Here is a 22043-nt window from a genome sequence, read left to right as displayed (position 1 = left end):
ATCCTGGCGGCGACCCAAGACCCTGAATTCGCTAGAGGGTTAGGGTTGTAGGAGAACCAAGTTCTTCTATTACCGACTCCACAAACGGCAAAAGGGACTTTGTCTAAGTCGCGTCGTCATGTGCCGAAACAATTATGATGGAATTCCGCGGGATGATGGCTCGTGAGTGATAGCCACGAGAAAGAAGGAGATATTCTATAACTAAGTTGGGTCATACTGAAAAAGGGTGCTCTGATTAAACTCAGGATGCCCACTTCGTCCTGTCCGTTTCGATGCTCTCCGACCGCGGATGGCCCTGATGTTCTCCACAAGATCGGAGACTACAACCGGATCACCACCATGACCGACGCCAACGACCTCGGCCCTTTCCTGCGCTACGTCACGGGCAGCTGCGTCTGCGGCAAGATCGCCCACCGCGTCGCCTTCCCCGAAGGCCATGGCTTCAGGAGCGGCGAGAACCTTCTGCGGGAACTGCGGCACGATCGATCCGCTGTACCTTTTTCAGGAGGGGCGCGAGAAGGGAGGAAGGTGAGGTTCCTCCAGGGGGGCAGGGAGGGAGGATTTGGGCGCGCCATGGTAAGGGTGGGTGGAGGGGACCAGTGGACGCAAAATACTATCCCCAGGGCGACGGGAGTTATACCGTTGCTGGGCACCCGTGGCATATCAGGGGAACAGTTGGATGCCTCGTAGAGTAGTTAGAGGGCTGGCGGATGGCCTGGCTAGAGGTTACCGGCTCCGAAAATCGACAGTATACGTTTTCGACAGAACTCAACATACCTATCTTAGTAGAAAAGAAACAAAAGGGGGTATAATAATCATTCATGACGCTAGCAACTCTGATACCTCTCACCTTCAACCCGTCTGTGCTTTCCTCACCTCGACGATAAACTCGGTATCCACCCTCACCGTCCCGCTTCCCACCGGCGGCGACGTCGGCGACCTGGGCGTGCGATGCCCTATTGTTTTCCCGTCCCTCCCTCTATGCTCGCCTCGCCCGATATGCTCCGCCAGCTCCACATCGACCCCCCACGGATCGACATCTCCATCGTGGATCTCAACGTACCCCGTCCCGTCCACCCACACCCTCCGCGTTCCCCGGCCGACCGCTGCGGCGGCGGCCGCCGCTGCCGCCGCTCGGCTGCTAGCCTTTTTCCCGCCCGGGATGACATCCCCCGCCCCTAGGCCGCCGGTCTCCATCCACAACCCGTGGTAATCCAGCGCCGAGCCCAGGGATACGGATCCCCTTCCTCCTTTGCCACCGCGGGGGTGTCGTAATCTCGTAGGCATGCTGCCGATGGTGGGCGGTCCTCGGGGATCGTTCGCCGAGTCGCGCCGACGGAGCGTTCGGCGCTGGCGCTTCTTGCCGCCGCCGCTTCCGCGGCTGCACCAGGACGACGTTCCGCTGTTGTTGCCCTCTCCGGCGGCGGTGGTGGTCGTGGTGTCGTCCGTGGTCCCCTCGGCGGCCCAGATGCTGCGGGGGAAGCAGCGGGCGAGGAAGGGCTTGAGGGTCATGACGCAGGCGCAGACGATGGCCGCGTTGAGCTCGACGGCGGTCATGTAGGAGAGCTCGGCCGCGACGTAGCTGAAGTCGATGTCGTTTTGGGCGCGGATGAGCTGGGGCACGCGGAGGATCGAGATGAAGCAGACCCTGCAGGTTACGACGCGTCCATCAGCCGGTTGTGAACAAAGAAAAAACAGACGAGGAGGATAGGTTCCCTCGTGTGCTGGAGCAACGTACAAGAAGCCAAAGCCGAACAGGAACGACAGGATCAGCTTTTGCCGGCGCGGCAGGTGGATGGTCCACACGATGGGCATGGGCAGGAGGAAGATGAGAAAGTCCGTCACTGTTTGACGCTTGACGTCAGCGATTGCTCATCAACAACAACAACTCCTCGTCTCGTCACGCGTCCGCTCACCCATATGCAGCCCGGTGTTTGACCACCACATGCTGTTCGAGTGGCAGTACCGCTTGGGGACGGTAAAATCCCAGTACGACTTGAGCGGGATGCAAGCCGTCAACGAGGTGACGGCCATGAACAGGTGAGAGATCACGACGATCCCGAGCAGCACCTGACCGGCCCGCTGCGCCCACCGGAAGGTGAAGATGTGGACGTAAAGCATCAGGATGGACAGCTTGGCGAAGCACAACGACAAGGCGTAGAAGAGGACGCCGAACCAGGCCGACTGCCCTCATGTTAGCTCGATATGCTGGGCGCCGGCGTTCCCGCCGCCGCGGGCTTCAAGGGGCGGAGACCCAACGTACCCTTGCCCAAGAGATCGCGTTGTTCATGTCGTTGAAATCCAGATCCCAAACATGACGGCCCGAGCCGCGCCTCGCCTCTTGTACAGCCGTCGTCTATCAGCATCCGGCCCCAACAAACCCCGGCTCATGGAAGAGGGGGAGGGGGGGCTGAGAAACGACAAAACTTACGATCAATAATGGTCCCGCACGTTGCGCCGCTGAAGATCTATTGATTCCCAACCATCAGCACCAGCTGATCCGTCCGTCACCCTGGAGCACCGCACCATGATCTCGCCCGAGACACCAACCCTTCTCTGATCCCCATTCCTCCCCTCCCCCACCACAACCACCACCACCCCATGCCAAGGATTCCTCATGAACCCTCCCATCCTCCAGCAAAAGCCAGGCCTTGCAAGCCTTTGTTGTCCTGCCAACGTTGGCGGAGGAGAGACCTTACCAGCGCAATCAAGACGCTCCAATCCGACGCGCCGACGACGCGGATGATGACGGCGCGCGTGTAGAACCGGAGGGCGACGAACACGGCCGCGATGGACCAGCACACCGAGGCCGCGACGATGATGTTGGTCTGCAGCGAGTCATGCGGTAGGGATTCCCATGAGGGCGGCGGGGGGGCTGCGGAGGAAGAGGAGGACGAATCTGGATTCGACGACGACGGCGGCGACGGCGGCGACGGCGGCGACGGCGGCGACGGCGGCGACGGCGCCGGTGGTGAGCCACTCATCGTGACGGTGATGGTGAAGGTGGTGGCAAGCGTGAGGAGGTGGCAAGGGCGGCGTTGGCGTCGCCCGTCGGTCGTCGTCGGTCGTCGGACGGGTGGACGGGGGGTTGTGGTCAAGGGGGAGGGAAGATGTGGCGACTCGGTCGCAAGGATGACATGCCTTGGGAAATGGGTAGCTTGACCACGAGGACGGCGTCGACAAGGAGGGAGGGGGAGAGATGCAAGCCGGCGGAGAAGGAAAAGTCTCAGATGGCCGGCAACGATTCCATGGGTCGGGTAGGAGGAGGTGTCTGGTGTTGAGATTCAACCGTTTCCAGGGGACGAGAACCCAGGAGCCCCAAGAGCTCGGGACCCGATTGACGACGACGGCAGCGTTCCATGGCAACGGCATCGCAGCCCCGGATCCAGCGGCAGGGCGATCGGACGCTTTCCCTTCTCAGCGCAGCATGCCCCCGGGAGCTACTTTAAGGTGCTTTACTGCGTACGTATGTCGGGTCTTGAGCGGCAGGCCACATATTCTGCCGAAACTCCTTGTCAAGATTGTTGGCTGCAAGCACGGGCTGGGATGCAACACTCCCTCCCTCCTCTCCCACCTCGAACGCGGGGCCAAGCAATCCGGGGGGGCGGCACGCCAACAAGGTCTTTTCAATGCCGGTTCGAGTCTGGCCCGCCCGCCGGCATTCATGCCTCCGTCTCGCTCCCGCGGAGGCGTGAATTCGGCCGCGGTTATCGTGCAGCGCACGAATGCCTGCACAGGTGCTGCAGCGTGCTTCAAGCCTGGACGGCTGGCCTGACAGGTGTGGCGGTGGTGGTGGTCGTATTAATGGATGTTGTGTTGCCGGGTTCCCATGGAACCCTTCCCCCCCTCTCTACACGCGCACACACACACACACACACAGAGAGAGAGAGAGAGAGAAAGCAGGAGAGAGAGATGAGCCTGGCGAAGTCGACCCCGGGAAACGTCTACGAACGGGATGCTCTCCCGTGATGCCGAAGCCATTGAGAGTGTGGTGAAACAGGAGGCCATAAATACGGAGTATTAGCCGTCCTGTCTAGTAGCTACAGAGGCCTGTATTGATGGCTGCATGAACATGGCGTCGTCGTCGTTCAGGGCTCAGGCGGCCCATGCGAACAGCCGGGGGGCCCAGCGTGGTTGGTTCGTTCCAGGCCCTCCCCGTCTTCCAAACCAACCCTGCCTCCGGGGCTGACCATCCAGTGCATGGCAGAGGCCGAATGCAGAAAGCAACGAGACGAAAAAGGGTGTGACAGGTTGCCACGCGCAGGCTGACTTGACATGCCTCCCGCCCATCGTTTACGCTTCCTCTTTTTGACACCTGCGTCCCTGTCCGCCCTGCAACGTTGCACCTACGTCTTTGAGGTATGCGGCCTGGGCGGACGACGGTCGGCTGGGTTCTCGAATGGAGGGCTGATTGCGAACAAGAGCATGCAGTGGCGGTCGGCGGGGTGCAGCATGTCATCCGAGTTGATATTGATTATTACCCCACGGCCCGGCCGGCTGGTGGTTTGGTGGCTGTGAGGGTTCCCTGGTTGGGGACAACGCCCCGGACCATTCCCGTCTTGCCGTCTTGATGGTCGCAGATTCGCGGCACACCTTGGGTCCCAAAGGGAGGCTGGGTATGCTCGCTAACGACGGTGTAACTATCATGTATGGGAAGCGCCGGGGCAGGACACGCGACGCTTTGGCGCCGCCCGCACCCAGCCGTCGGGAGGCGAGCTGCTGGCTGGGCACAACACCGCAGATTGGGAGCGAGCTCCAAGGGGGGGGGGGGGGGGGGGGGGGAAACGGAAGGTTGAGAGAGCAGCACGCCCATGCAAGGTAGGATCTGCGTGGCGCGCGCACGGTTCTAGCACCCCTGGAAGAAATAAATAAATTGAAAAAAAAAAAAAAAAAACAGGTCTAACAAGGCATATCGTTTGACAACGAATGCTGATGATACATTACGTGGTGAAGGAAGCAGGATACTCTAGTTTGCGCAGGCGTTATGCCCGGCGTGGTGTTCGGGCGGGTATCCCAGATGGGAGCGGATCCATGGGCCGGTCGGGAGGGGACACCACAAGCTACGCTAATAACGCATACGGCATCCCTTCCTCGGTGCCAGGAGCCGCATGCAGGAGGTGCTGTCAGGCCAGACCGTTCCCACGCTGCCGCGTCACTGAGCGGCGCTCTCTCGGAGGCCTTTGGTCCTCAGGCTGAGCTTCATCTCCCCGCCAAACGGCAGCAGCGACGGCGGCTCGTTCGGGACGTGTCCGTTCCCGGGCTCGTCCGCGGCTCGGCCTGTGCCCGCCAGCGCCCTCCTCAGCTCCTCCCGCGGCCTCGCCAGCGCGTCGCTCGCGTCGCTGCCACGGCGGCTTGCCGTGCCCAAGCTGCTCGCATCGTCGGCAACCCCCGGCGGTCCTCTGGCGCGGCCGGCCCACAGCCCGCGCACGCCGCCGCGCTTCCTCGCCGGCAGCTCGTCGGACCCCGCGCTGCAAACGTACAGCAGGTATTTCAGGTTGGGTAGGGTGTGGCGTATGTCGACGACGCGCAGGCCCTGGGAGGCGCACAGGGCCTCGATGTCCTTGTTGAGCAGGAACCAGCCGTAGTCGAAGCGATACTGGGCGGCCGAGCCGCCGCGGGGCAGATACAAGGGGAACTCTCGTTGCGCGTCGGGAATCTGGCTGATGTCGTCGCGTATGGTGGACCGCGAGCCGAAGGGGCAGATCGGGTAGGGCAGCGGCACGGACAAGTAATACTGCAGGGCGTCGGTAAGCTGGGCCACGTGGCCGAGGGCGGCCGACAGCGCATCCTCGGAGACGGCAGCGGACGAGCCCGCGGGGCCGTCGTAATCGGTGTTGGGAAGGGAGATCCCGCAGATCTGGAAGGCCAGGGGCGGCCCGAGGGGCACGGGGCCTATGTTGTAGATGCGCGCCAGGTCCTCGCAGATCCGCCGGCGCTGTCCGCGCATGTCGGCGCGCGCCCTGTCGAGCAAGGTGCGGTTCTGGGCAAGCCTCTCGGCGGCGTCTTGGACGTCGCGGGCGGTGCGCTCTTGGGCAGCACGGCCCTGGGCGATGGCGTCTCGGCGGGCGGCGATGGACGCCCGCAGGTCCTCGTTCCGCCTCCTGGCCTGAGCCACGGCGCGGCGTTGCTGCGCCAGGTACTTGTTGGCGAGGGCCAGGGAATCCTCCGCTTCGGGCACGGCGTTGCGGGCCTCGGAGGCCAGCAGGTCGTTGATCTGACGGGCGAGCCGCTCGCGAGTGGCCAGCGCGTCCTGGATCGAGCTGTCGAGGGTGGCCAGGCGCATCAGCGCCGTGTACGACGAGGTGGCGGCGGGGGCGGCATGCTTGGGCGGCGCCGGCTTGCCGGACAGGTCGAGCGAGTAGACGCCGTCGACCAGGTGGAAGACGAGGCTGTTGGGCGGGAAGTGCACCTTGTCCAAGCTGCCAAGCCACTGGAGGGCGCGCAGGTCAACGTCGTCCTCGAGCAGCAGGGCCCAGGAGTCGCAGCGGCGGCGGGCCCAGACGTGGATGGTCAAGCGCGGCGAGCGCGTGACGGCGGCATCGAGGTCGGAGAGATCAAAGAAGCGAAAGTTGAAGTTCTGGAGTTTTTTGTTTTTGTTTCCGTCAGCAGGGGGGTTCACCGTGGACGTCACGTTGGGCAGATGCGTGGCGACCCAGGCCGGGGCCGGTGCGGCGGGCGGCATGGACGTACCGTTCCGCGTTCCTCGACCTCGCTGACGTAGATGGGTTCCTCCTCGCCGTCGACGTGCAGGGAGAAGAAAGCGTCGGCGAGACGCGAGTCGAAGGTGTCCTCAAAGTGACGCTGGCGGGCGGCGGCGGATGGGTGGACGAGGCTGGCGCTGCGCTGGCGGTCCCGGCGGCGGCGGCGGCGGCGGCAGCGGCGGCGGCGTGGGGGGCGCGTATGTTGCCGGAGGAAAGGGCGTGATGCAGGCGGGGCGGGGCGCGTAGGGACTCGAGCTTGGCAGGGCTCTGGATGTTGACGGCAGCATCGTCGACCGAGTGGCCGCGGGGCCGGGAGAAGGCCAGGTTCCTCAGGGCAAGGCCGCGCAGGTGCCGGATCTTGCGGTTCTGCGGCAGCAAGAGCGGGCGCGTTGACTCGGCCGACATGGTGGCATGGCGGAGGATCAAGGGTGTTGGCCAGGCATTGGGGGAGAGAGGCGAGGGGGGACGGTAGTGGGTTGAAGGTGTACGAGTAACGAGTAGATCAGGATGTGAGGTGGTGCGAGGCGTGTGGCTGTGGATGTGTGGATAGCTGGTGTAGCTTGTGGATTCGTTGATGATGTCGAGGCCCCGGGGGGGGCTTGTGGCAGGCCAAGTTCCCGCGGAGACCCACCCAACCTAGCCCAAGTAGGTAACTTAGCTAGCACCAACCGAGTGGTAGGCACGCGGCAAACGTACAAGCGTTCGTTATCGCACTGTGGGTCCTTGCTGGGCCTTGGCAGTGACAGGTACGTACTCACTACCACTATACTACCTGAGGTACGGTACTTATACTTACACCGGCTCTCTTACCACAGTAATATATTCTACGATGCACAACAGTTGAGCCTCTCTACCAGCCAACGAAGTTCTTCATGAGACGAGTTACCCCAGGCGCCTGCAGGCCTCGTGGGTGCCCCTCGGCCAATGACATTCCTCTACTTTGAAATATTAATTATTACATCTCCATGATCCTCCTCATCTTGGTCTTCCATTGCACCACTCGTCATCTTCCGAACCTCACCGTTTCTAGACATGAAACGACTCATTACGTGAGGTTGAACAACATCATGAACCTTCCCGTAACCCTTTCTGAGCTCTCCTCGAATTACCTCTTGCCCTTCCTTCTCCCACCCCCGGAGCCTGGTCCTCTTCTTCCTCCTCCTCGCTCTCACCTCCCCTCCCCTCACCTCCCCTCCCCTCACCTCACCTCACCTCACCTCATGTCACCTCCAACACTCGAGCAGGATGGCCGGTACGGCCGGTAATACGGCATTGCGGGCGCTGCCGGCCTGTCGATCGATCTCATCGACGGCGCCCACCCGCTGGCTCCCGAATACTGGTTCGGCAGCGTCGCCTGCCGCTGGCCGCGATACCACCCCGGCATGTCGTCCTGGATGGCCAGGCCACCCACAGGGCTCATGGCGTGCCGCATTCCGTAGAGCCGGCTTGGATCGCGCTCCTCGCGCTTGCTCGTGCGCCGCCTCCACCACCAGAAAAACAGACCGCACACGACCACCGCCAACAGCACCGCCGTGCTGGCCGCACCGATAGCCACCCCGGAGAATGCGTCGAGACCCCCGCCGGTGTCGCCGTTCTCGTTCTTGTCGTCGGATGCCGGCTGCCGTGAAGACGACGACGTTCCCCCTGCGTTCGGGTCCAAGCGACTTGTGCCTCTCCCGTCGCCCGGTGCCAGGACGAGCGTTGCTTCGCCCGACGCCGCAGCGGCATCCACCGTCTTGGTGCCGGATGCCGACGGTCCCTGGCTGCCGGATATGGACGTGGCCGTCGGCTCTGCTGTGGTTGTCGCGCCGGGTCGATCGGTCGCCCGCCAGTTGATCTGGATCATGGGCGCCAAGAGGGTCAGCGCCGTGAGGGACGAGGCTCCGCCCTCCCCGGGGATCGTCAAGTACCCAAAGTTGCCGCTCTTGCTCCCGTGGCACGTCACGGTCGGGATCGCGGTCGATGCGGCGACCATGGTGCACGTCTGTCCGTGCATGTTGGCGCAGCCATATCCGCTGCGTTCCGCGTTAGTCGAGCTCGGCCCTTGGCTCCGTGCAACGAGGGTCTCACCTCGGACAGCAGCCAACCGCCGTTTCTCCGGCCCCGAGAACAAACTGCACCGGCCAGCCCGTCTCGCCGCCCGCGCCTCCCGTCGCCGAGCACGCCGTCGCGTAGCCTGCGGGGCAGTGAAGCCCCGGTGAGTAGTATCCCCATCCCCTCAGCGGCGCCTGCTTGGCCGCCTCGGGGGCCCCTTGCGAAGTCTCGGGCCAGCACGACGTGGCGTCCCACGCTCGTCCCGCCGAGCAGCGTTGCCCGAGAAGACCGACACTCTTGTCGGCGCTTCCGAACGCTCCGCCGGGACCCGCCCCGACGGCCACGGTGCACGCCGGCGGTGGTGTGAAGGTGGTTGTCAACGGGCCTAGGTTGGTGGGCGCCTGCCCCGTCACGACGGTTGCCGCCATGGTTCTGGTTGCTCGCCTGTGCTCCGAACCCTCTGGACAAGCTCTCTGGTCAGGTTGTTGGAACAATCACAAAGTCGTCGGTTGCGCATCCCGATGGCTCGCTCGACACCCAAGGACGAAGGATCCAGGATGTCGCGCTTTTGTCATCGGGGTCGTGGTTTAGACATACTCAGGAATGACCCGAAGCCCCCGCCTCCCTCTGGAATGCATAGACTACTACCCGCCGACCACGAGGCTCATCTCCCTGGAGGAACCACCATTCCCGCCCGAGGCAGGTTGTCTCCGCGCCAGCGTCCGCTCCGTCGTTGGGCCTGCGTGATTGGTTCCCCGTTTCATCCGCCGCTCCTTCAATGCGCTGCGCCCCGCTTGGATGTGGGTGGCGGCGGTGGTGGTTTGTTCCTCGGCGGGTGCCATCACCGAGCCCATCGCACGAGACGATGCCGATCTTCGCCGTCCCGGGCGCTTTGTACGCTTCGTCTCCTTGCCATGCATATCTTCAAGAAAGCTGAGAGAAGCAGTATTGAACCAATGTCTGATGTTTCTCTTCGTTGACGACTGACTCGACCAGAGACTCCCTGTCGAGAGATTTGGGCTCAAGCAACATGATTTGCCGCGCCGTCTCACCGTCTCTTGAACGAAGACCAGATAGGTCCAAAGATACGCCTGTGCTGTAATTATCGCAATACCCAGCATTAGTATATGTTGGATCTACTTTGTGTCCATCTGCTCGACCGAACAATAGCGTGCATCTCCGAGCATTGCAGAGGTTCGATGATAATCATATTACGGTTTCCTAAAGGAACTGTTATCGCCCACCCCCTACGTCCCTAACGCCGTTTCAACAGATTACTCGTCAACAAATGACGGGGATCCCGGATGGCAGCTAGGCGAATCATAGGCGTATGTTGCATCATGTACTTATATCCCGCGCGGTGTCGATTTGGGCCCAGTCTAGACTCACCAACCTCGACATCCCTCCCTGACGTCACGGCTGTGGCGTGAGAACGAGAAGCACCAGAAGAGATAAGTGGCCAACAGGAACCTCGTCTTTCTCGAGCTCATGCCCACACGCCGCTCCTTTTTCGTGTTCTTCCGTTGACGGCCGCTCTTTTTGTTTTCCTATGGATTTCGTCAACAACATGGCGACTCTGTACCGAACTGCGGCCTCGCTGCCGCGCGTCGTCATCCTGCGAAGCAACTTGGATAACGTGCTTCGCACCCGAGGGAGCTTCCCCAACCTGCGCAACACCGCCGACCAGCACTTCTCCACCGCCTCGAGCTCCGGCTATGACCTCATCGAGTCCCACTCCCCGACCGACCCTAGCCTTCACCACCACCACGCCGCGCCCTCCCAGCGTTCCGCGACGCCGCCCCCGTGCGACGACCGCTTCTCCCACGCCCACACCACCGCCTGCCTCCGCCCGGCCCAGCTCAGCCACCTCCCGCCCCGGCCCTCCTCCTCCATGGGCTTCTCGTCTCCCCTTCCGCCGCCCGCAACGTCCGCTCCGTTCCCGGACTACTCCGTCCGCGGCCTCCACACCACCGCCTCCCCGCACGCGCCGCCGCCGCCGCCGCCGCCGCGGCGCGCCGCTCCCCCTCCAAGGCGCGCCGGCGCCGGCCCGCCCGCCGACGACGACGACAAGGCCCCCGCCTCTTCGGAACCCGAAACCCAGATGAACTTTGGCGACGAGGTCAAGGGCAACCCGACCGAGAGCGAGGCCGACGTGGCCGCCGACCGCTCCGACCTCGACCCGCTGCCTCCCGAGCGGCATCACACCATCCGCATGGGCCCCGGGGAGGCGGCGCCGCACCCGACCGAGAGCGAGGAGGACGTGGCGGCGGATCTGGGAAGGTCGGGCGACGACCCGGTGCCCGCGGGGCAGCACTTCACGGAACGGATGGTCGTGGAGAGGACGGTGACGGAGAAGAGCGCTCGCTTCGTGGAGAAGCAGGGGACGGGGTCCGGGGGGAGGGGCACGGGGAGGAAGGGCGGTGCATGATGACGCATTGGGTGGTGGTATGGTGATGGTTATGGGCCAAGAACACGGGGTCGCGGATCGGGGTTTGGCCTTGTCGGCGAAGGTGACGGGGGGGAGAGGTTCGGAAAAGCGCTGGGTCCATTGACGACCGTCCTTCGTTGGGAGTCGAACCCGTGGGAGCTAGTAAAATATAGCCTCTGTGTAATTACCCCCTTAGGATCATGCAATTCTTTACCATGGGCTTGGTTGGGAGATGTGTCGGTGGTGCATGGCGCAACCGTCTTCCCAGAAATCTCACCGAGTGCCGTTCCAAACCGCCAATGAAACCTGAGACATGGCTGGTTCCTACACGGCTCCACGAAGAAGAGAAAAACGCGCGGAAAGGTATCTAGGTATATAGGTAATAAATATCCTCTAGGCACGAAGCGGCGGGCGGTTGGCCCCGTTGGAACCGCCAACATCTCCATTCGTACTCTCGTACTCCCATCCCCTCCTTTTCCTGTTTGCCGCTCATCATGTCCACTTCAGCACCGCCTTGACGACCTTGCCCGAGTGAATATCCGCGATGGCCTTTTCGTAGTCGCTAAAGTCGTAATACTCGATAAACTCGTGCATCGGGAACTGGCCCTTGGCGTGCAGGTCCATGAGGTAGGGAATGAACTGCGCGTTCGCGGGTTAGCCAAGGGGCAGCGCGTTCGTTCCGAAGCGCCGAAACGCGCCTGGACGACAAAGAAGAAACTCACCTCGGACGGCAGGCTGTCGCCCTCGCAGCAGCCGACGTACTCCTTGCCGTACGTCAGATGCTGCATGACGTCGATGCCCACCTCCTTGCCGAACCCCGGCGCGCCGACGGTCGACGCGCGGCCGAGGGTCCCGAGGCTGTCCACCATGTCGCGGATCACGGACGGCACGCCCGTGCAGTCGACGGCAAAGTCGACGCCGAGGGGCGGGCAGATGTCGCGGATCTGCTCGACGACGCTCTTGGCCGCCGGGTCGCGCGACGCGAGCACGCCGTGCGTGGCGCCCAGCTTCTTGGCCAGCTCGAGGCGGGCCGGCTGCACGTCGACGGCGATCACCACGGCGGCGCGCGCCACGTGGGCCGCCGCCATGACGGACGCCATGCCGACGGACCCGGCGCCGAACACGGCCACGGTGCTCCCCTCGCGCACGCCCAGCGACTTGAGCACGGCGCCGGCGCCCGTCTGCATGCCGCACCCCAGCGGCGCGTACAGCGCGAGGTCGGCGTCGGCGGGCACGCGCACGACCGACGAGCGGTGCGCCAGGGTGTGCCGCGCGAACGAGGACTGGCCAAAGAAGCTGCTGAAGACGGGCGCCTTGCCCGCCTCGGCGCTCGCGTGCATGGCGGCGCTGCCGTCGGGGCGCCGGCCGCTCATGTTGCGCGCGTTGAAGTCGTGGCAGTAGGCCGGGTGGCCCGACTTGCAGGGCCCGCACGTCTCGCAGTGCGTGAAGGAGAGGAGGACCTTGTCGCCGGGGGCGACGTGGGTGACGGCAGAGCCCGTCTCGACGACGACGCCGGCGCCTAACGTCCGACGGGGTTGCGGCGGGTCAGCTCACGGGCAACAACGTCCGGCAAGCGGGAGGGGCCCAGGAGCCGAAGAGGAGGCCGGTGGAGCGGGGGTACCTTCATGGCCGAGCACGGCGCCGGGCTGGCACGGCAGGACGCCGGTCGCGAAGGAGAGGTCGGTGTGGCAGAGGCCCGACGCGTGGATCTCGACGAGGACCTCGTCCGGCTGGATGTCGGAGAGGTAGACCTCGCGGAGCTCAAACTTGCCGTTGAGCTCCGGGACGACGAGGGCGGTGGTGCGGCGGGACATTGTGATGGCGCAGACGATGTGTGTGTGTGTGTGGGTTTCGGATTCGCTCCCTTGGTCCGCCTGGATGGCATCCAATATTCCTTTGAGCTCGACGACGCGCCTTGTCGTTCCCAACGCTTGCGTGGCGAAAGCGCAAGCGGGGAGGGGGGGTAACGGAGGGAGAGTCGGTTCCAAGCTCGAGTAGCACCGATCAAGGTGCCCAGCATCAACGGTCCCAACGCTTCTCCAGCAGCTCCGGTGGCGGCGGCCTTTGCGATGGATGCTTCCGAGCTTCCATTCATGCCGACATGAGCGGTGGATACAAGGGAACGTTGGTTATGCAGGTCCCAGCACCACCACCACATCTTTCTCCCCTCGACGCGCCCGACGCTCAGCTCCCCACGTTGCCGCCCCCCCTCCCTTCCGACGGTATGACGGCATGAACATGCGCGCCCCACGGCCCCGGATACCGGAACCGGCACGTTCATGGGGCGTTCGGACGTCGTCGGTTCTTCAAGCTCTGCGCAAGCTGCAACAGAGCTTGCCCAATGGATCACGGAGCAGCCCTAGCAGGACCGCGGGCGGGCGGAGTGGTGGTGGGAGGGACGAGAGGAAATGAGGTGGAGAGCCGTCACGCCCAAAAAAAAAAAAAAAAAAAAAAAAAAAGACACACCTCGCATCCGACCAACGGGATGGCTCGGATTTCAATGTCCATGGCCCTCCGCGCGGCTCGCGTGTACGGTTCCTCTCAACCCAGGGGCCGGTGGTTGTCGGTTGCCGGACCCCGTGGGGTGGGCGTCTCGTTGCAAGTCTCGGGCTTCATTAGCGGCTTTGTTTCCTGCACAGCATACCATGGCAGTAAGAGTAGCTGAGGTGGACATGGCACATGACTCCCTCCATATCTTGGCTCTGCAGGCTTCTGCTTCTGCTGAGAGACCCGAGAATCCTAGGGGCCGGCGGGGTACGGTGTGATGCGATATCCTGGTCTTCATCCTCCTCGACGACCTCACGCATGCATCACCTTTGTTCATCATCTTTATGATTTCCTTGGCTGGGGAGCTTGCTTGTGCACGAATGACAGCCACCTTCTTGTGTCGCGATCCCCAACCAGCAACAGAGCCCTCTCATGGCAGACGTTGTTCAGCGCCATGGCAGCCCCCTACCCGGCAAGCCCGAAAGTCTCCGGGCATGCCATGTCGCAACAGCGTGGCAGCGAGTCGAAGACGCAGGGGGTCGAATGAAACGGCATAATGAATGAGTCTTTGGGAAGCCAGTTGCAGGAAATGTGTTGGTTGACAACAGTCGGTATTACATACGGGCTGCATCTCGTGATGGAACGAACCCAGCCGGCGCGTGGTATGATTCCAAGAAGCGCGACTCGGTGAGCAACAGGGTAGAATCCCGACATCTTTGGTCGTCGATGATTCTACTGTGCACCTAGTCAGCGCATGCCTTCCGCGTCCCTGCACGCATGACCAACATGGCTTGCGGCTACGGGCCGTTGTGATACGAGGCAGCATGACTCATGGGACGGTCAAGTTCGGATTTTGTAACCTCCCACGGCGATCCCTGGGTCGGTGTCATGAACACGGCACACCACGGGCCGGCCTCCGCTGTTGACCGGCCAAGATCGGCTTGGTACGAGGATGGAAACCCGAGGGGGCCTGCCCTGCCTACGTAGTATATTCATATGTGCTACTATTCAGACATGTACACAGTGCATGGCCTTGGGGGCTTCGAGCGCGAACCTTGCGTGGATCTCTTCCACCACAGCGCCCACGAGTCAAATCAAAGACGGTAGATAAACAAATGGTAACTATTACAGGCAAGGATCTCAATCGCCTTAGGCCACATGTGCACGTGCATCCATGCATAGGCAAGCAGGTACACAGCAAGAGCAAACGGGATGCACCACATCAGAGGTTGGCAAAGTAGGTGTAATTATTGGGTTATGATTCGCTTTGAGCCCAGCTCAGCGATATGGCACGTCCGCCGCTGTACTACACCCTCACCGTCCCCTCCGTTCCCAGAATCCCCGGCAACGGCGCTGCGCGCCGGCGCGCCACGCCCACGACGGGCCCGGGACTAGGCGGCCATGGGCAGCCGCCGCGCTCACCCGTTTGGCCGATAAAGCTGCAGCAGCATATGCGATTGCCGACGATCTCGGCGCGGTGGTGCTCGAACTGCGAAATCTCGACGAGCTTGCGCAGGCACATCGCAAACAAGGACTGCGGGTTGTTCATGGTGGACGGGATGTTGATGGTGATGATGGAGCCGCTCCCGAGCCACGAGGGCCGCTCGTCGTAGTTGTGGATGCCGTGGCTCTCGAGCCACTGGATAAAGCCGGCCCGGCAGATGATGCACGTGCCCACTTCGATGGCCATGGCGGGATCGCGTTCCGTGGTAGGGGAAGACAGAGGAGGATCGGTAGGTTGCCGTAGTGGGAGGAGCAGGTGTGCTTGGTGTCGTGATGATGATGATGATGATGATGATGATGATGATGATGATGATGGCTGGAACTGCGTGTTTGCGCTGCTGTCTGTTGAGGATGGACAACAAGTGTGACAGCATCCATAGGGACTCATACTCTGGTGCTGGCAGCCAGCAGATGTTCTGCCGTCTCAGACCGCCCTTCTGGGCATCTATTGTATATTTAAGGAGCCTCCTGGAGAGGTATACCAGATAGTTGTTTTCTTCTTTTGAATAACAGCTTCCAACCGCTCCTTTCCGTCGTACGCACTCTCAAGCGATGCGGCGGCAAGCAGGATGGGTCGTTTCTGGGATGCGACGAGACAATGTAACGTCTTCAGCGCATCGTGATATCGGGACGGCCGGCGAGCTGTAGAGATGCGACAGGGCCGGGGCCCTGGGCTGTGCCGCTCGGAAGGTCTTGCAGAAGCGGTTGTTCTAGGTCATTATATGTCTGTGGATCACGGAATTCGAAGGGCATGATAGTAGTCGAACCCTTCAAGTCGTGTCGTCGACACATGGCAGCTGGAGCAGCGTGTGGTCACCTTCCCATCGTGTTTACCTGCATGCAAAAGAACAACCCTACAGATGCATTCTAGGATTGTATTCTGCTTTTCTAGCTAGCATCAACCCTTGGTGCGTCTTATCAACCAAGAGCCCAGGGGCGCGGTTGATGTGGTCGTGGTCGTTGCCGTTGGAATGGATGGTGATGATGGCGGCGCGGCCGAGTCCTAGTGGAGCCATGCGATCGGTAGTATGAATAAAAGGGGCTTCCTGTCCGTTCACGAGCCTTAAGAAAGAGGGTCTGCTCTCCCCTGCGGAGACGGGTTTGCAAGAGAGCTCCGGTGTTGCGCTTTGCTCCACAGCATGTTGCCTCCGCATGCTTGAGAACACACACCATTGCGTAGGTAGCGTAGCCAGGCGCAGACGCGGGGGGGGGCACAAACACCGGCACATCGACAACGGGGTGAGACGTAAGATCGGATCATCGGGGTGTTGGCATTTTCTCTCAACACGGACCGCTGACGGCCGGTTTGTTCATACATCACGCGCAAGGTTTCTAATCAATGACATGCCCCTCCAAAACTCCCGTCAAACGCCCGCCATGCAAATGCAATGCAACACAGACAGTCCATCCAACATCGCCGTGTCCCAACCCAATCGAATCCCACGCCGTTCCAGCAAAAGCCCTGCCCAGTGGTATCAACTCCTTCATCACGTGACATCGTCCGCACCACCTAGCGTAGCACCTTGCTCGACCAACGAGTAGTACACAGTAGACGGCAGACTGCTTATGCCTTCCTGGTCTTGGCCGGGCCCAGGGGGCACACGCGCCACTGCTTCGTCACAGGATCCAGCCACTCCTTCTCGGCCGCGTGCCATTCCTCGATGACCATCTGGCGACGGGCCTCGGAGCGCGGGGTGATCTTGACCTGGAACTCCTCGGGCTGGCACACGAAGCCCTGGGTCAGCCTGTCGGGATCGGGGAGGATAGGCTTGCCCTGGGCGTCGAGGACCGGGGAGATGTCAAAGGCCCACAGCATGCGCGAGACGCCGAGGAACAGGCTGCGCTCGGCGACGTGGATGCCGGGGCAGATGCGGCGGCCGGCGCCAAAGGTGAACTGGTCGCGCTTGGAGGCGTCCGGGTTGGCGGCGGCGTCGGCCAGGGACTGGAGGTCGTCCTTGAAGCGGTCCGGGTCGAAGCGGCGCGGGTTCGGGTGGCGGGCGGGGTCCATGTTGATGGCCCAGACGTTGTTGACGACGCCGGCGTTCTTGGGGATCAGGAAGCCGTTGTACCAATCGTCCTGGGTGACGGCGTGGGGGACGGCGCCCATGATGGTGGTGGGCATCCAGCGAAGCGACTCCTTGACGATGGCGCGGATGTACTGCAGGTCGCGCTCGTCTTCCATGGTGGGCATGCGGTTGGGGCCGATCACCTCGTCGATGATGGCCTGCGCCTTCTTCTGGACCTCCGGGTACAGCAGCATGGCCTGGACAAAGGCGTAGAGGGTGCTGGAGGTGGTGTCGGAGCCGGCCTCGAGGAGGGTGCCGGTGATGTACGAGGCCTGGTCGTCCGAGATGCCTTCGGCCTTTTGGATGGCGACCAGGTCCTCGCTGAAGCAGCGCATGATGGTGCCGGCCTTGGCCTCCTCCTTGGCGCGCAGCCAGTGGCCGAGGTAGAGGGCCTTCTCGCGGCGGTGCAGCTCCTTGGCCTTGGCGCGGACGGGGAGCAGGAAATCGGGGAGCCAGCGCATCCAGGGGAAGAAGTCGACCAGGGCGGCCAGGCCCGTCTGGTTGAGCTCGGCGAACTCGGAGAAGCCCTCAAACAGCTGCATCATCTTGGGATCGTCATAGGTGGTGGAGCGCCAGCCAAACACCATGGTGGTGGTCAGCGAGTTGGTGTAGCGGCGGATGTTGTACATGCAGCGCTCGGGCTGCGTGATCATCTCGTAGAGCATCTGCTTGTTCTCGAGCATCTGGTACGGGACGTACGACTTGGCGGCCGAGATGTTGAGGAGCGAGTGCACGAGCTTGCGGCACATGCGCCACCGCGCGTCGTAGCCCATCATGAGGATGCGGAGGTCGCCGCTGCACAGGGTCTGGCCAATGTACATCTCCTGGCGGTGCGAGTACATGTTGCTCTTCTTGTCCAGGAGGTCCTTGACGGCCCTATCGCTCGAGAGGACGACGAGGGTCTTGGACCCGAGGATCAGGCTGTAGACGGGCCCATACTCCTTCGCCCACTTCTCGAACTGGAGGTGGGCATCCCGTTTGGGCATCTGGCGCGGGCTAGGTTAGCACGGAGCGGCGGCGGCGGTGGCGGCGGCGGCTGCGGCGACCGTTGGGACAAGGGCAGCGCGGAGGGGCCGTACCAGATGGAGGTTGCCAATGACCGGCAGGGTGGGAGGCCCGGGAGGGAGATTCTTGGGCCGCCGGCCCGACAGCAGGAGCCGGACGACGATGGCCACCGCCACGACGATGGGCAGCACCTGGACAAGGACGGCCATGGTGGTAGAGAGCGACGGAACGAGTCAAAAGAAAAGATGATCCGGGAGGCTTGGGTGTCGGTGGCCGTCTGAAGAGTCCCTCCAAGACATGTGTGAGACACGGCAGCAGAGAGCCTTGAAATAGTTTCTCCCCATGATCGACGCGATCCCGCAACGCGGTCCCGTGGGGTCGGTAAACTTTCACGGATGAAAATCGGTACCTGCCACATCGGGGGCGAGGTGGGATTGCGCATATGCAGGTCCCCGCGCGGAGGCGGAGGTGGGATGGTTCACGTCCGGGGAATGCGGGCGGAGAACTTGTGGGAGGCGACGCCGGAGCGGGGAGCGAACCGCGCAGCCGGCTCCCAGGAGCGTGGGGATGGCGTCCGCCTCCGGGCTCTGGACCTATCGGAGCCCTCCCTCGGTGGAGTCGGGGCCAGCTGCGGACCCCCCCTCCCCATCCGGACCCCAACTTTTTGGGTTTGCCGTCGCCAAAGGACGGTTTAAATATTGAACTTTTGGAACCCGGTGATTAGGTCGTTGACCTGGCGCATGCTTGTCTGGTCGTACTTCTCCAGAATGGGGTCCGCCGACCGATGCTTGTTTCGGGTGCCAGGCGAGGCTGGGCCACGACCGGATGCCGACGAAGCATCTGGTTGCGGAGAAGCCGCAGCCGTCAAGCGGTCCGCGACGAGGCTCCCGAGCAGCCACCATTCCGGGGAAAATCGCACAAAACCGATGCGCTTCCACATCACCGAGGGGGTTGGGCAGTCCTCCTGCAGCACGCCGTGCGGGGAGAGGGCGTACGGGAACGAGGCGTACTCTTCCCAGATCTCGATCCAGTTGCGCAGCCCGTTGCGGATGGGCGCGAGCTGGCCCTCGACGCCGAGCGAGTTTTGGTGTTGGAAAATCATGTAGTGGATGGCTAGCGGCTGGGTCAACACGGCCGGTCGCGTAGCGCGCACAGGACCGTCGGCGGAAGGGGAACACTCACCGGATACGATGGCGAACAAGTTGACCGGGCCGAGCTGGGAGAACTGGCCCTGCGTCTCGGGCGTCATGGTGTCGAGGCAAACGGTTTCGATGGCTTCTCGGAGGAGCAGGCTGCAAAAGGGGCTGCCAGGCGGCATCCACTGGTAGATCAGCTCGATGCATTCGTCGGCCGTCGGGGCCTGAAAGCAGGCTTCCGGCGTCGCCATGTGCATCTTCATTTCCTTGATGACCATTCGGTGGGGGAGGTTGTTGAAGATGACGAAGGCGGTATCGAAGAGGAAAATCCACGTCAAGGATCTGGCGCGTCGGCGTCAGTTTCAGGCGGTGGGTGGTGGCAGGGGGGCCAACGTGCGGAAGAACAACATACCGGATCAGCTCCTCCCGAACGATGTACTCGGCCCAGTTGAACTCGTGCTTGGGCATCGAGCTGTAGTCCAGGTGCCTGGCGGTGTCGATGCCAAAGTCTCTTGCGGTCTAGGATTCGTCAGCAAGCCCATCGGGACCAGACACCCCGGGGGGCGGTGGGCGGCGCTACGGCTCTTTGTCTTACCGAAACCAAGGTGCTGAAGCGATGGCGGCGGATGCGCCGCTTGCTGGAGTCGGTCCCTTCCCAGTTCTGGTAGAGACAGACCAGGTACGCGGCCTGGAGGGACTGCAGCTTGCGGATGGTAGCTATGGTGGCAAGGGGGGCGTTAACGTCGACGACGGCCGGTGGGTCGACATCGCGGCAGAAATCGTCATCGTTAAACACCATCTCCTCGACGCAGTTGAACCAGGTCCGGGCATCCTCGTTGTCGACGGGGTCCGGAGAGACGCAAGCGCCTAGCAGGTCGGTCAGCAGGGGACAGACAGCACAGCCAACGCAAGGCGCAGGGCGCAGGGAGGGGTCTCCCTTACCAATCAATGCCATGCCGGCCAGCAGGATGGGCTTGGCAGTGGCCGGGTCGAAGGTGGGTCGGTGGAGGATGCTGACGTTGGGATGCCAGACGGACCAGTACAGCTCGATGAACTTTGCGAAGCGGCGGGGGGAGAAGAAGTTGAGGCAGCTCTGTTCGAGGGCGGGGGACCAGGTCAGGGTGACGGCGCTGTTGTTGGGCCTGACGGTCACCACGTGCTTGACCAGCCAGACGACCTGCTGCAGACGGAGCACGATGGGATCATCGAGCCATGAAGACCACGAGGTGAGGCCGTGGTCGGGCAAGGGCATGCTCCCGGAGAGCGCTGGAAGGCCCGTCAGCGCCTGGTTGTGGCCATCAAAGTCTCCCGAGGGCATAGACAGGGGCGTCAGGCTGGCAAAGTAGTCTGAGGCCTGCTGTTCGAGATACGACTGCTGGAAGGCGGCGACGATCTGCTGGCGCTGCTCCAGGGTGGCACACTCAAAGGAGGAGACCAGGCCCGTGCGGCTGGTGAAGTCGCTGAGGAAGCTAAAGGCGTATCCTCGGTAGCGCGAGGCGACCGCGTTGCGGACGGGCTTGTCATGGACGGGATGGATGCCGGGAGCTTCCGGCAGGGCGTGATGGGGCATGGCGACATCGAGCCAGTCGCCCATGGGCTGCTGGGAGCCCACCAGCGGATACTGCGAGATGACCTGCTGGAACAAAAGGTCGAAGTCATCGAAGGGAACGTTGCAAAACCCAGCGGTGTGAAGGGGGCCCGGGTGGCCTTGGTGGTGGCCCGGGTGGCCCGGGTGGTGGTCCTGGTAGTGGCCCTGTTGGCCCGGGTGGCCCTGGTGGCCCGGGTGGCCGTGGAGGGCCAGCATGTCGGTCATGCCATCCTGGGCGACGAGGGTGGTCGTTGGTATGGTGGTGGAAGCGACGGGGGAGGGCGTCGTCTGGAGCGGCGTCGTCTGGAGCGGCGCCGGATGGTGAGGAGGCGTTTGATGGGCCGGCGGCGGCGTGGGCTGGGGCGGCGATGAGGTCTGCTGGGCCGAGTAGTGGCATTCGACGGCGCGGCGCTCGCAGTTGCTGCAGGGCTGGCCCGAGTTGCACGCCTTCTTTTGGCGGACGCAGCGGTCACAGGCACGACGGCGGCTGGCCGAGGCGGTCGAGGCGCCGTCGCAGGTCTGGACGTGACGCTTGAGCACGTCGGAGCGACGGAAGGATGCGCCGCAGAGGGTGCAGCGATGAGGCCGCTCCGACGTGTGCGTGCTGCGGTGGCGCTGCAGGTGCTCGCGACGCTTGTACGTCTTGAAGCACACGGGACACCGGTGCGGTCCCAGGGCGTCTGGCATGGCGGTTTGGATCAGAGTACGGCCTGCGCCATGGTCCAGCAGATGATGGATGGGTTTGGCACCGGAGTTTAGTGCAAGGTGAGAGAGCACAAAATCGATGCCGAGAGTGGATCGACATCAAGGCTACGCAACCATGTTGGGATGGGGCTCTGGGTTTTGCGGGGAAACGAATCGGGATCTACGATTGGCATGCTGGCATGGCAAGAGGTGGCGCTAGTCTGAAACGGGATGGCTAGTGCAGGGCCGCAGTGCGCCAAGCCCTAAAAGGAATGGTCGGTGGAGACTTTTTGCCCGGGCCTGACGGGATGGGAGGCTGGCAGTCGACGTCAGCGAAGACGGAGGAGAGGGAAAAAAAAAAAAAAAAAAAAAGGTTCAGGCCTCGACGTGTCTGACGTGTCTGTTGTTGAG

General features: G+C 62.7%; 6 protein-coding genes across 6 annotated transcripts; all 6 read right to left on the bottom strand.

Annotated features, from left to right (window-relative positions):
* Window positions 1-852: 852 nt before the first annotated feature.
* On the bottom strand, window positions 853-2984 carry VTJ83DRAFT_128 (uncharacterized protein; the record flags this gene model as incomplete). Its single annotated transcript, XM_071007421.1, has 6 exons — window positions 853-1648; window positions 1739-1844; window positions 1917-2184; window positions 2264-2340; window positions 2432-2468; window positions 2700-2984. 6 exons carry the CDS (start codon window positions 2982-2984, stop codon window positions 853-855), a joined length of 1569 nt encoding a protein of 522 aa, XP_070869481.1.
* Window positions 2985-5152: 2168 nt separating this feature from the next.
* Window positions 5153-7106, bottom strand: VTJ83DRAFT_127 (uncharacterized protein; the record flags this gene model as incomplete). Its single annotated transcript, XM_071007410.1, has 3 exons — window positions 5153-6577; window positions 6691-6838; window positions 6952-7106. 3 exons carry the CDS (start codon window positions 7104-7106, stop codon window positions 5153-5155), a joined length of 1728 nt encoding a protein of 575 aa, XP_070869480.1.
* Window positions 7107-7914: 808 nt separating this feature from the next.
* On the bottom strand, window positions 7915-9163 carry VTJ83DRAFT_126 (uncharacterized protein; the record flags this gene model as incomplete). The annotated part of the gene is made up of 2 exons (XM_071007399.1): window positions 7915-8716; window positions 8772-9163. 2 exons carry the CDS (start codon window positions 9161-9163, stop codon window positions 7915-7917), a joined length of 1194 nt encoding a protein of 397 aa, XP_070869479.1.
* A 2492-nt stretch (window positions 9164-11655) lies between these two features.
* On the bottom strand, window positions 11656-12977 carry VTJ83DRAFT_125 (uncharacterized protein; the record flags this gene model as incomplete). Its single annotated transcript, XM_071007388.1, has 3 exons — window positions 11656-11802; window positions 11886-12682; window positions 12785-12977. 3 exons carry the CDS (start codon window positions 12975-12977, stop codon window positions 11656-11658), a joined length of 1137 nt encoding a protein of 378 aa, XP_070869478.1.
* A 3740-nt stretch (window positions 12978-16717) lies between these two features.
* On the bottom strand, window positions 16718-18433 carry VTJ83DRAFT_124 (uncharacterized protein; the record flags this gene model as incomplete). The annotated part of the gene is made up of 2 exons (XM_071007377.1): window positions 16718-18205; window positions 18299-18433. 2 exons carry the CDS (start codon window positions 18431-18433, stop codon window positions 16718-16720), a joined length of 1623 nt encoding a protein of 540 aa, XP_070869477.1.
* Window positions 18434-18915: 482 nt separating this feature from the next.
* Window positions 18916-21635, bottom strand: VTJ83DRAFT_123 (uncharacterized protein; the record flags this gene model as incomplete). The annotated part of the gene is made up of 5 exons (XM_071007366.1): window positions 18916-19337; window positions 19407-19702; window positions 19773-19879; window positions 19956-20227; window positions 20303-21635. The coding sequence occupies 5 exons, from the start codon at window positions 21633-21635 to the stop codon at window positions 18916-18918; spliced, it is 2430 nt and encodes an 809-aa protein (XP_070869476.1).
* Between the last annotated feature and the right edge of the window lie 408 nt (window positions 21636-22043).

This window comes from Remersonia thermophila, chromosome 1 (genome assembly GCF_042764415.1).
Source record: "Remersonia thermophila strain ATCC 22073 chromosome 1, whole genome shotgun sequence".
Lineage (NCBI taxonomy): Eukaryota > Fungi > Ascomycota > Sordariomycetes > Sordariales > Chaetomiaceae > Remersonia > Remersonia thermophila.
The sequence above is the reverse complement of the archived record's forward strand: the minus strand, read 5'-3'. Positions and strand labels throughout refer to the sequence as shown.